At 44.4% G+C, this 13493-nt stretch overlaps 1 protein-coding gene across 1 annotated transcript in view; it reads left to right on the top strand.

The window, feature by feature from the left end:
* The first annotated feature begins 12766 nt into the window (after positions 1-12766).
* The window catches only part of NCF2 (neutrophil cytosolic factor 2), a 30563-nt gene continuing 29836 nt past the window's right edge, over positions 12767-13493 (top strand). The window contains exon 1 of the mRNA XM_004767935.3: positions 12767-13144. Coding sequence (XP_004767992.1) covers positions 12971-13144 — 174 coding nt within the window. The 5' untranslated portion in view covers positions 12767-12970. The remainder of the gene's footprint in view (positions 13145-13493) is intronic.

The following is a 13493-nucleotide window of genomic DNA, read 5'->3' as shown; positions in this document are numbered from 1 at the left end:
CAAGACACTGCTCTTAAGTGTTGTCTTCTACCCATCTTTGGACAATTGAGTTCTTTCTTTTTTAAACATTTATTTATTTATTTATTTGAGAGAGAGAGTGCATGCGGGGGATGGGACAGAGTGAGAGGTAGAGAATCACAAGCAGATTCCCTGCTGAACACAGGGCTTGATCCCACAACCCTGAGATCATGACCTGAGCTAGAGTCAAGAATTGGTCACCTAACCGACTGAGCCATGCAGTCACTTCTGGACAGTTGACTTCTTGAACTCAAGAATAAATCTTTACGTTTCTTCCTATCAAATTTCAACTTGGAGCTTTTGTAAATCAGTTTAAGTCAGGCAATATTTTAATTCTGATTCTGTTATTTTAAATGTTAGCTCTCTCTCTCTCTCTCCAAGCTTTTAGTCACTTGCAAATCTGATCCAAATTTTTTATTAAAAGGTTAAAGAAACAAGTTGACAGTGATACTTCAAGAAGGCTTTAAGAGTATATTTAGCCAACTAAATCATGTAAGTTGTTTTGTCTTAGGAATACTTTGGTCAAATATATTTCTGATATTTATCTATGGGACTTTTCCACTGATTAGGAAAGTCTCAAAAAAAGAAAAGTTGATTTCACCTGACTTGTTCTTTGTGAGCTCAAGCTAGTTCTTAAAGGTCCCAGCTTTCTTTTTGTTCTTAAATGCCTCTGTTTAATTATCTATATTTTAGAATTCTTTCCAGGGATCAGCTGGTAAATCTTGGATGTTTTTAGAATTCATGCCTTTTGGAAATCTAGAACTACACTAAACCATCTACCCTGGCTTTCTAGCATCTACCCTGGTCTTTGCCATGTTTCAGTTAGTGACAAAGTTTTAGGGATGATACTTGCAAAATCTTTTGTTTACTGGGATTTAGTGAATCTGGACTTGATAACTGAATTTCTTTCAAGCAGCCATCAGCTTTCTCACTGTCCTTTCTCACTGGGTCTTCATTCTCTGTGTTAACTCAGAAACAAAGTAAGAGCTGAGGAGCTCTGTTTTCTCTTTGACTTCTGCTAATGTGATGACATTTGCACCAAGGAGTGACCTCCCTGCTCTTCCTCAGACACCAAGGAGCTCTTTGTGTTGTCCCTAGTATTTTTTGCAGCCTCAGCTCACTCTGGGTTTCAGCTTCCCCTCTACTCTGCCTTTGATCTCTCTGCACAGCATTTGGATTTGTCCTTGGCCAAGAGCCATGTCCCCCACCAGCGTGCATGTCTAGCCTCCGAGAGAGTTCCCCAGTGGAGTCCCAGGGCCTCTCCATTTCTCTCATCACTGGGATGCCTGATTACTATGTGGTTGTTTGTTTCTGAGAATCTCTCATCTCTCATTACAATTGATTGTTTTAGAGTCTTGGGCCATGGGTGCGCATCTATTTTTCATTTTTTATTTGCCCAGTCTCTCTTTTTTTGACATACAGCAAAACTAACCAGAGCAAACCTAAGCAAACACTGACATTTATTAAAAGGGCCTATCAATGTCTCCTAGGGGCTAAGGGCAAGAATTTGAGTGGGCTCTTGGAATCAGTGGCTGGAAAGTCCTGGGTTTCACTATCTCTTGTCTCTGATTCTCATTAGGCATCTGCTTCATTCTCTCTCTATGCAGACTGGTTTTCTCTGCTTTCCTGGACCTTATGGCAGAACACCATAGACCCACAGCTCCTAAGTTCACATATCATGTGTCTAGCTCCCCAAAGAGATAAGCCTGTTGTCCTTCTGTCCTAAATTTTAATTCACAGGAGATGGAACCTAACTGGTCCAGCTTGTCAGACACCCACCACAATCCAACCAGCCAGAAATCATGCTGTTCAAGTGTGGCCACTTGAGCCGCAGGGCCACTCTCCTATTATGGATTTGATGGGGGCAGTTCCTAGAGAACAGGGAGAGGAACACAAGCTAGTTAAGTGTCTACTCCTGACTAAATCATTCACTCAGCAAATATTCATATGTCCAGACACTGTTTTAGTTGTTAGGGACACTACAGGAGAAGCAAGAGAATCTTGAAAATTCTACTCTACTAAATGCAAGGTACGTTTCTAACTCTTCTGTACATCCCCCTTTTATGTATTATGACATGATCCATTTCTACTCCTTCTATATCAATAACTATCTTTTTAGAGCAGCATTTTCCCTTGGATACTCACTGACTTGGAATCTGCATACTTGGGATAAATATGTTGAAGAAACACAAAATGAATTTTCCAGACACTTGACTTTCCTAGAGAGAAAGGCCCTGTAGTATTAAGCCAGTCCAAGGAAAACACAAACTGAATCTCTGGCTTTGTGGTTAGATCACATTTACTGGGTGGGCACTATGGGGAAAAGACACAGGATTGAAAAGGCCAACTGCATTCAGTTGGGCCTGACCTAATCAGACAGGTCCTTAAATGGGAGTCTAATGTTCAGAGACTCAATGAAGTAGACACTCTCCATTTCTATCTTGAAGAAAGGATCATGTGTTCTATAGCTGCAACCCTGCCAATAACATGAGGGAGTTTAAAAGAAGATTCTTCTCCAGTCAAGCCTTCAGATGAGAATGCAGTCTGGCCCACATCCTGATCTCAGCCTTGTGAGATCCTGAGCAGAGGACCCAGCTAAGTCGTGCCCACCCTGTACACCCATGAAAATTGTGAGAGAGTTAATGTGTGTTATTTCAAGCCACTACATTTGTAGTAATTTGTTATACAGCAGTAGGAAACTATTACAATGGCAGATTAGACAGGACTATCTTATGATGTGTTCTTGGAGAAGGAAGACTTTTCACACTGAGGCCTTCAACTAGCATTTCTGGACAACGGGATCCATGCTGGGTATTCTGTTTGCTCTCTGTGAAATACAGGCAAAGTTTATACATAATACGAGGACTCTGGACCCACTTCCTGAGAGTTTCCTATCTGGTACTCGATGTAAATATCCATTTGATGTTAGAGTTGAGGCCACAGAAAGAAAAATTTTTTTCTTATTGTTATAAACGTACCTCACTTTATATAAATAAGATGATTCTGAAAAACTCTGTAAAATTATATTTGTCAAATAGGATGTGGTTTTCTTAGTGTTTTATTCATTTACCCAATTAGCAAAAATCTATATAGCACCTGGCATGTGCCTAGAGCTATGCCAAGTGTGAAGAAAGACAAAGGAAAACAGAGACATGGTTCTACCATTTGAGGAGACTGAGAAGCCTCATGTAGTTAAAAATGTTAAAGAACAATTAAACACTAAATGCTAAAAGTGGGTATGAGGAGGTAGCCACTGAGTGCTAAGGAATAATGGAAATTATGAGTTAGATTTCACAGGCTCTTCCCTCAGAGAAAAAGGAAAACACTGGAATATTCTTAGCTTCCAGTTAACTGAATAAATGAAACAGGAGTTCTGTGACCCATTAGCTACTCATGTGTAAATCCTGTTTATTCAGAATTTAGAGTAATTTCAAAGGTAGTGAGCTTTGTTTGTTATCTAAACAATGTCTCAGCAAAATTTACTCAAGAAATAATGTTAGCTAAACATCTACTATATTGAGTCTTGTCCTGGGAATGAGAATACAGTGGTATAACTGTCAGAAAGATTTTTTTTTAAGTTTTTATTTATTTATTTAAATAATCTCTACACCCAATGTGAGGCTTGAACTCATGACCCTAAGATTGAGAGCCACACGCTCCTCTGACAGAGTCAGCCAGGTGCCCCTCTGTCAGAATGTTTAAAACAGGAACAGTCACCCCATATAAGTGACTTAAACAATAAATATATTAATTACCTCATTGAACAAGAATTCCTGAGGTAGGTCAGCTCCAAAATGGGTTAATTTAGGAACTCGCCGACATCATTGAAGATCCAGATTTTGTTTTGTTTTGTTTTAGTTTTCCATCTCCTTTTCCTCAAGGCTCTGGCTTGTACAATCTTAGCTGGCTTTCCTCATGATCACAAGAAAGCTGCCACTGTTCTAGGCACATCTTCACAGCACTGTCTAGGGGAGAGATAACTACTATTTTTTCCCATATGTCTTTTATTATTATTATTAGTGAGGGGGAAGAAAATCTTTCCTAGAAATCCTTCATAGACTTCCCCTAATGTCTTATTCACCATAACTGTATCTCAGGCTTGTGTCTAAACCACTCCCTGGGGCAGTGATGGGGGCTTAACTTCACTGAAGCACAGGGCCTCAGGAGAGCAGAGACTTGAACAAAAGTAGGATTCTACCAAAAGGAGGAAGGGGAATGAAGAGTGGCTGAAGTAATAGTATCAATAGTATCAATAGTATCAATAACTGTTGTAATTAAAGGTAGTAATGATTGTCTCTGGATTGGGCCACAGAAACAATCTCACAGAGGCTATGCAATTACAAATTGGGACAAACACCATGACCAGGGGTACCCAGCTGGCTCAGTTGGTAGAACATGCAACTCTTGATCTCAGGGTTGTAAGTTCAGACCCCACATTGGGTGCAGACCTTACTTAAAAAACAAAGAAACAAAAACAAAACCACACTGTGACCAGAGAGAACCAATGGCTGTGAGACATCACAGGATGCTCATATTGAGGTCATGGTCATGAAAGGCCATTCAGAGGAAGAGAAAGATGAGTAGGAACCAGCAGGCAGAGGGTTGGGGGAAGAACATTCCAGGCAGAGGGAACAGGCCCAGCTCATTGAAGAACCCAGGAAGGAAATAGGGCTGGGGAAGAGGACTGGAGGAGGGGAAATGGCCCAGAAAGGGCATGGGGCAGCAAGCAGAGTCCTGTCTGTAGCATGAGACAGAGTTGGCTTTGTATTGTAACAGCAACGAGATGGCATCTGAAGGTTCAATACAGGGGCATGATCCGACTTGTATTTTAAAATGCCAGTCTGGCTGCAGGATGCAGAATGGATAGAGGGGATAAGGCAAGGTGAGGAGTGACAGTGGCTTGGCAATAGGAGGGTAGAGGAAAAAAAGAGCTGAGTATGGACAACGTTGCTGGGGTTCTGGGTCTACAAGGATGCGGGAGTCCCAGGACCTCCCCACAGAAGTGTACAGTAGGTCTGTTCAAGGGGCTAAGATGCACACACAGAATTCTACTTTGGGGGAGAATGATCAAGTACCATGTGGGAAAAGAAGGCAAGATCACAGTTTGGGGGCTTTCAGGTGAGTCTGATTTCCCAGCGGCTTCTGGAGGTGAGTGATCTTTGAGCAGGCATTGTGCAAGGTGGATTTGAAGGTGCAGACATGGAAAGGGCAGCCCAGAGAGAGGAAGCAGCTTGGGCCAAAGCAAAGGGGGAGAAAATGCAGACTTAGAGGGAGAGGAATAGGTAGCAGAGTTTGCAGGGCTTTGGGAAGGGACAATCCAGAAAATAAGGCTAGAAAATCCATGGGGGTCAGCTCAGGAACGTCCTGTGTGACCCACTAAGATGATAAAATTAAAAAATTAAGGAACAACAAGAACAATGGTTTAAATAAAATCTAGCTTAACTACAAAACCACTTGGTTTTCCTAGGAATAATCAGCATGCTAATCAAGTTCTGATTACGCACTGGATGGAGTCATAATATCACTTTCTAGTGATTTGAGGATTTGAGTAAATCAAATTGGTGACACCCTCTGCTTTCCATTACTCATCAGGGAGGTTTCAAGGATTCTTCCTTTACCAGGGCAGCAAGGAAAGGAACCTTAAATCCATTTCTGTGGAGACTAGGACATGCATTAGCTATCATGAGATGCTTCCTATCTTCAGTATCTCCCAGAAGGATGGGAGAAGTCATAATTCACCGTCAGAGCTGCCTCCTAATTTTGACAATTGCAAGAAGCTGGTCAGCCCTGAGCTTCCTAAGTGTTCATAAAAGTTATCTCAGATTCAGGTAGAGATGCAAGACCATCCTGTCTCAGAAATTTGTTAATTGCTCATTTTGTTACATTTTGTTCAGAACCTGGACGGGATCCTGACAGAAGAACCAAGCAGCACTGGAAGACTTTGGAGGATGGGAAGTTTATTTAACCCCAGCGGGCTCAGAGGAGACCATTCTCCAAAGATCTGAGCATAAGGAGGGAGGGGAATTTATACCCTTCTACTTCTGCATACTTGGTACTTTTGGCGCATGTGGGAAATAGGGTAGGAAAGAAGAGCCTGGAAGGGCTTTGAGATAGGGACTGGAATTCCCTTGCTGGTTTGGTTGGCCATCTTTTCATTTTTCCCTTATCATGCCCTCCTTTGATGCCTCTTTAAACACCTGGTTTAGAGGGTATCATTATCATCTACTATGGGCTGATAGCCCTGCAAGTCTAGTATCTGCGCAGCCGCTAACTTTAGGATGGATTGCTAAGTTCATAGAAAACACTAAGTGAACTTAGCAATCCATCCTAAGTTCATAGAAAACACTAAGTTAGTGTTTTCTATGAACTTAGTGTTTTCTATGAACTTAGCAATCCATCCTAAAGTTGCTGAATAAGCAATAACAATAACAAGTTTCTGGAGGAAAGTCCAATCAGAAGGGGCAGCAGCATAAAGTCCGACTCCTGAGGTGAGGGCTATCACGCCGATGATAGCCAGGGACCATGGCAAACAGATGTCCATCAGTTGGTGGGGTCTCACTGAAGGTGGAGCTGGAGTGTGTCCATAGGTTTGGCTGGGCTTTCCATTGGTGTGATTTGTCCGACTGGTGAGCCTTCTTTACTCCAGAGTGGTGGACCCATTATTTACCTAAGACCTTGAGGACAGTAGGGGTGGTCAGAACAACAGTGTGGGGCCCTGTCCACTGTGGTTTAAGGGAGTCCTTTTTAAAGCTTCTCGGGAGATGTGCCTGGGAGTTCTTCACAAGACTTGGAGGTGTTGGGACACTTCTAAGTTTCCAATCTGTTTGAGGTCTCCTCTGAGCGTGCTTATTAGCGGGAGGCGGTGCGGAGTGGCCTGCCATAGAGCCTTTGAGGTGAATTATAGCTATGGAAATCTTTTTTTTTTTTTTTTTTAAGATTTTATTTATTTATTTAACAGAGAGAAAAAAAGAGAGACAATGAGAGAGGGAACACAAGCAAGGGGATGGGAGATGGAGAAGCAGGCTTCCCACTGAGCAGGGAACCTGATGTGGGACTTGATCCCAGAACCCTGGGATCATGACCTGAGCCAAAGGCAGACACTTAATGACAGCCACCCAGGTGCCCCTAGCTATAGAAATATTTAAAATCCAGCTGACTAGAATAAACAAGACCTCCAACAGCTATGATCTATAGAAGGTACAATGTTCAGGTCCAGACATAAGGGTAGGTGGGTTTAAAATTTGACAGGTTTTAGGTATTATTTAAGGCATATCTATAAGTGTAGCTTGGTATTTAATAAGTTGGCCTCCATCATCCATTGGTGGCCTTTGGTTCTAAGACACTCTGGACCTGATGTGAAATCATTACAGTCAGGGACTATTCCACAGTGAGCTTTGAGGCTCCTTTTATCAGGAGGGGAGTTGTATGCTTAACTAAAGCCTTTGTTTGCAATTGTACCTCAACAGAGATGGCTTCTAGGATAAATATGACTGTGAGGGATGAAACAATTAAGAAAGACATCTTTAGGGTAAAGCCTTAATATTCTACCTACAAGGAATCACTGGCAAATGGGGGAGGACTTATCAAGAGGTTAAGGGCATTCCCAAGTACATTATCCAATCCAATCATAAAGTGGGGTCATCCATTATCTCCACAAGTCTATAGTTAACCCTATGGAGTGGGGTATGCTCTGGCTTTCAGGGAATGATTTCATTATCCCAGCCACATAGAATTGGCCAAGGTGATAAGTTATACAATTTTGGGGGAATCAATCCCATTTGCCAATTGTTTAATCATGAGCTATGGGAGACTGTTATTATCTCCACAGAATAAAAAACAAGAAGATTGTCTAAACGAGCTATTGTGCAACTTCTCTGAAGTTTACCTCAGGTTGTCTAGCTTAGGTAAACAACAAACATTTAAAGACAATCAAATCTAGAATTTAACATCCACAAAAGTTGGTTATTTAAATGTAATTTTTCTCTCTAAAATAACCCTCGTTTCCAGAGATAGCCAAATCAGGACTAATTTATTTGAAAAACAAGATCAGTTTTAACGAACTTGGCCTAATTACTTACATAAGCTCAGCAAGAACAGTGAGTGATCATATAAATCTTTTAGATCTGCTTTACTGGAACTTTATAAGGAAACTCTACGTTGAACTTCTAGTAGCCTCTCCAAGCCAGAAGCCAAACCAAGTACTTACCATCAGACATACCTGCAATACTGGTAGATTTGGGCAGATTCCTCTTCATGAGGTCTCCAAAATATCCAGAGGGTCCCTACACCTGCCAGAAAGTGACATTCTTTACTACTCACTTGGTGAGGCTGCTGGGAACTCTGTAAGCAAGGTACCGGGCCAACATTTCCAACGGGCTTTATGGCTCCAGGTTTTATAAAGCCAACCTTCACTCCTTAAAACTGTTGGGTCATATCTGAATCTATGCATGTCTTTCTGAAATATGACATTCCAGTCAAAGCCTTGGTAAAATGACCAATGTTTCCAATGGTGTCCTGTTACAAGGAGAACAGATTCTTATTGAACTTATGCAAATGACTAGGCTTACCATAGAAGAGGGTATACTTACTCAGACCTTTAGAGTTTCAGAGGGTTCAGATAGAGAGAAAAGCTGAATGCTTTAATTTGCTTACAAATGATTATTTTAATCTGTAAATTATTTTAATTCTGTAAGTCATATAAATCTTAAGTATCTTCAATCAGGAAGAGTGAACATTAAGAAACCGGCAATGTTTTTCAGACAAGGATCACAGAACTATAATTGTCTTTTTAGTTCATTTAGTCCCATGTTATTAATTCTGGTTCAGTTTGAATGCAGCTTTTACTTAGTTCTGGAAGTTCTTATTCATTTCAGTTCTGATCTTAAAGATACTGAATACCTGCATTGTCCTAAGAGTCCTTTATATGAACCTCCTTGAAGATGAACCTCATTTTGCAAGACAATAAGGACAATTATAAATGACAAAAACTCAGAAATGGACATGGTTAATGATCTGATAGTTCACTATGATATGATTGACAAAGAAACTCAGTTATTCTGTGATACATAACATTTCAATAGCCCGAACCAGAACATTACATACCGAACAAGCAAGCGTAATTAGTCAACAAGACTTTGTTCACGATCTAAATCTTGGGGATGTTTGTTAAAACCTTAGAAAGTTTTAAAGCACGAGCCTAAATAGGATTAGGGATGTTAAAGACCTGATAAAGGCAAGACACAGAAACTGGTTTTTCTAAGCAGGCAGAGAGAAAACAACTATTTGCATTTTCTTATGAAGAGCGGCCCAACAATTAGAGAATACTTTGCCTTTTTGAACAGAGAGAAAGCAGACTTTCAATCTTATACCAATGTACTCTAAAATCCATTCATTTCAACCTTGGTCTGTCCCGACCACATCTAAAAATTCCGTTCCAAAGTTTCCCTCCATAAACCTTCTACAACTTTCCTATTCATTCAGATTTTTATCCCAAGTCATTTCTTTCCAAACAACCATCTCATTTAGGACAAAATTACCTTCTTTTACCTTCAACAAAAATGCATTCCAATTCCTTATCTTTCTTACATATCTCCTACTTTTCCACATACAGAGTTGTTTCCCTTATTTCCATTAGTCTTAGTTACAATTAGCAGAATTTTGCACTCTCTAGAAACCTTAATCTCCAGTGAAGACTAAGGAGTAACCAATTGTGAACTATAACACCAGAATTCTTTAAATGGCAAATTTGTGAATCAGTTAAGCACAAAACATGTTTACCATCAGATTTAAATATCCTTGGTTTCTTTGCAGTAAGAAGTCAAAAGCACAAACTTGTGTCCAGTAATTAATGACTTAGCACTTTATCCTATTTGGAAAAGAGCTAGATGTCCAATGTATTCAGTTCCATTTATCATCCAAGCAAAACTTTAAAGTTTTAGGTTACCAAAGACTTTGAAAGCTATCTTAACAATCACCCAAGAAAACTTTGAGACAGTTAACCATCCCTGTAGTCATCTTTTTGTTAACAAATTGCAATAGAGGTAACATGAGGTTATTTGACCTTCAGTAAACCTTGAGAACAGAAGTTTCACGTTTACTGCTGATAACTTAAAAGACACGTCTAGCTTAATTAAACCAACAAACTTAGTTTAAATACTGAATTATGTTCCACCTGGTTGATTTTCATTATGTTCCTATAGGGTCAATTTTCACCTGAGACACGTGGGGAAATCTGGAGTGGGGGGTGTTAGGTCCAGGGGTTGTTCTTGCTCCTTGACAGTGAAGGGAGGAGCCATGGTGCCTGAGGCACCGAGGATGGTCTAGAAGCCAGTAATGCAGGCTGCACCCAAGGTGGTACAGAAGTGGGAGAAGGGGGATGGGGAGGCAGGAAAGACAAAGTGCTGCTAGAGGGCAGGGAAACGGTTTCCGCTTCAGGAGCTCATCAGCTCCAGAGAAGCAGACGCCATATTTTCCCGCCAACAAGGGGGAGAAGGCAGTCCATGTCAGGCCAGACAGTGAATTTCCCAGAAATAAAGGGAGTTTCAGCAGCTGCTTGGGAATATTCCTTAAAGTCCCTGGCTGAAGGATGCCTGGGATCATGACCCGAGTGGAAGGCAGACGCTTAACTGACTGAGCCACCCAGACGTGCCCCCCCACCAACGTAAGGATGAGAGCTCCTGTTATTTTACATCCTGTTTCTGTCTGGATCAGTTTTCCTGTGGGCTGTCCGAGCTGCTAAATCAGGTTCTCCCCACACATGCCACTGAGAAGCAGCAGGAGCACCGTGTTCCTGCAGCTCAGCTTAAGGCCATGGGTCAGAGGAGGACAGTCGTCCCCATGCTTCTTGACTGGCTCATCCTTGTCCAGAGCTCATCCCTGTTGCTGCTGCCGATGCCCTCGGGCAGGGCCTCCCTGGTAAGCTTTGCTTCCTCACAGCCTTTGGGCTCGTTTACTTGTGTTAGAAATATCTGACTTTGGTCCTTCCTATTAGCACAGAATCGGACGTGTGGGGGCAGAGTTTGGGCTACCTGAAGCCAAGAAGCGATAAACGGGAACTGGGCAGGGTGTCCGGGAGTCCCGACATGACTGTGTAAATGACCTGGACAGCGGGTAGGGCTCAGGGCACCCTCGGAGGGCCAGTCGACCCCGAAGGTGGCCCATTCCGGTTCACAAAATGAGCTTAATTTTCCAGGAGACGTTTTGACCCCATAGTCTCCTGAGAGACTTCTCAAAACTTTCAAGCATACAGTCTAAGGCCGTAGGTTTGGAAGAGCTTCCACCCATGATGACCAGGGGCTCTCTTATCCACCCTGTGTGTTCCCTCCCGGTGCCGCTGGCCTGAAGACAGACAAAGGGTGGGTGTCCCTCCAGAGGAGAGACCAGTCAGATGCTCACCTGTCCGCCCTCCTGGAGGACACCTGGGTGCCTCTTAGCCAAAATGAGTCCGTATAAACCCAGACTGGTGCCCGTAGGGCTCGCCATTGACCCCATGAGGTCACCACGGAAACAAGTTAGGGCCCACTCAGACTCCATAAGCTTCTGGGGACACTAAGGGTGCCCACCCGTGAAGCCACAGACTCAGTCCGCCAGACAAGCCAGGTCGAACTGCACATTCACTCCTGCATTCACTCCACATGTTCTTACAGTTCCTCCCCCACCCCGCCCCCCACTCCCGGAGGCCCTGATCTGCGGATTTCCCTTCCTTTTGGAAATTCCTTCCTGACCACCCCCCTTCGGGGCATTGCTGACCTGAGGGATGCTGCGCCCCGGAAGGCCCGACCTGTGAGACTTCTAAGAGGTCTCTGGGAGGTGGTCAGTCTCCCCTTCCACCCCGACGCGTGGGCCTGACTGGGTCCTGGGGTCCCAGGCTTCGCCGGAATCCGACGTGGGGACCAGGTCGTCACCTGCCAGGTCTCCTTTGAGTCCGGTTGGGGACAGCGGGGCGTGGTCGGCCTGAGGCGACCAGGCGGGAGGGAGACTGCCGGAAATCAGGCCGCGCTCTTCTCCTTTACGACCTCGCTCGCTCCCTGCCCCGCCGATGCTGCAAACGGGTGGCAACAGTGGGCCGGCGTGGTTGGGTTTCCCGGGCCGGGAACCACGTGTTAGGGAACGTGCACTGGGTCCTGACCGAAGAGCCAAGCTGTCTCGGAGACCTGGGAGGATGGGAGGTTTATTTAATACCGGCGGGCTCAGAAGAAACCGTTCTCCAAAGGTGCTAGCCCCGAGCACTAGCAGGGAGGGGAATTTATACCCTTCTACTTCCGTATGGTATTTCTGGTGCACACGGGAAACAGGGTAGGGAAGAGCCGGGAAGGGCTTTGAGACAGGGACTGCAATTCCCTCGCTGGTTTGGTCGGCCACCTTAGACTACAGTTTTCCCCCTTATCAATTTTAGCTGCAGATTAAAAAACAAAACAAAAACCACCTCTATCCAGATAGTCAATGAGGTAATGAGAACGGGAGCAAGGAATTCATCCAGGACTGAAAAGAACCAGCCTCTCCTCCAACGCCCTCATTTAAGGAAGGTGTGGAAGGGGAGGCCCAGGAAGGCGCTTCCACCTGCCGAGGTTGCCCTGAGCCTGGGGCCAGAGACCTGACCGAAAGCCGCCCCAAAGCGGCAGTGGAAGGCAGAGGGCTGCTGGGTGACAGAGCAGAAGCATTTTGGGGAAGTGACCCGTGGCAGGCAGTATCTGATGTACTTCCTCTCCCCCACACTCCACCCCACCCCCCGGGCTGCCCGCCCTCTCTAGCTCTTTCCTTTTCTCTCTCATGGTAGGGTTGTGCGTCAGTTGCCGAAAGGTGGGGACATTTCCTGAGCCTTTGCAACACTGAGACGTTGTTGGACCCCATTCGGAGTGCTGCGCCTGGCAAGTGCCACCCTGGAGCGGGAGACCCCTGCTCACCCTCTCTCTGGGTCCTGGCAGCCTCCCGGGCCCCAGGCTTGTGCCTGACCATGTCCCTGGCCGAGGCCATCAGCCTCTGGAATGAAGGGGTACTGGCAGCCGACAAGAAAGACTGGAAGGGAGCCCTGGATGCCTTCACTGCCGTCCAGGACCCCCACTCCAGGATTTGCTTCAACATCGGGTGCGTGCACACCATCCTGGAAAACATGCCTGAGGCGGAGAAGGTGAGTGGAGGCACCTCTCCAGGGAGCCTCCTCCTTCGTGCCTTTGTCATTAGTGGTTCTCCTCCCAGGCTGCACCTCAGAAACCTCTCGGGAGCTTTCAAAGAACAAAAGCTGACCAAGCCCCATCCCCAGGGGATCCTGATTAAATGGGCTTGGGGAGCAGCCTGACCAGCTCCTGTGTATTTTTTTTTCTTTTCTTTTCCTTTCTTTCTTTTTTTCTCCTTCCCCCCAAGTGGTTCTGCTGGGCACTGACTGGCTGGGAACCGTGGGCTGTGGGTTGTGCGCTCCTTTCTTCTCCATCTATTCACTTCAAATCATTCTGGAATTGTTCTTTCACACCTAGTTATGC

The sequence above is a fragment of the Mustela putorius genome, unplaced genomic scaffold (genome assembly GCF_011764305.1).
Source record: "Mustela putorius furo isolate JIRA1106 unplaced genomic scaffold, ASM1176430v1.1 tig00537335_pilon_pilon_pilon, whole genome shotgun sequence".
NCBI lineage: Eukaryota > Metazoa > Chordata > Mammalia > Carnivora > Mustelidae > Mustela > Mustela putorius.
Note: the sequence above shows the minus strand (reverse complement) of the source record. Positions and strands in the feature narration are given on the sequence as shown.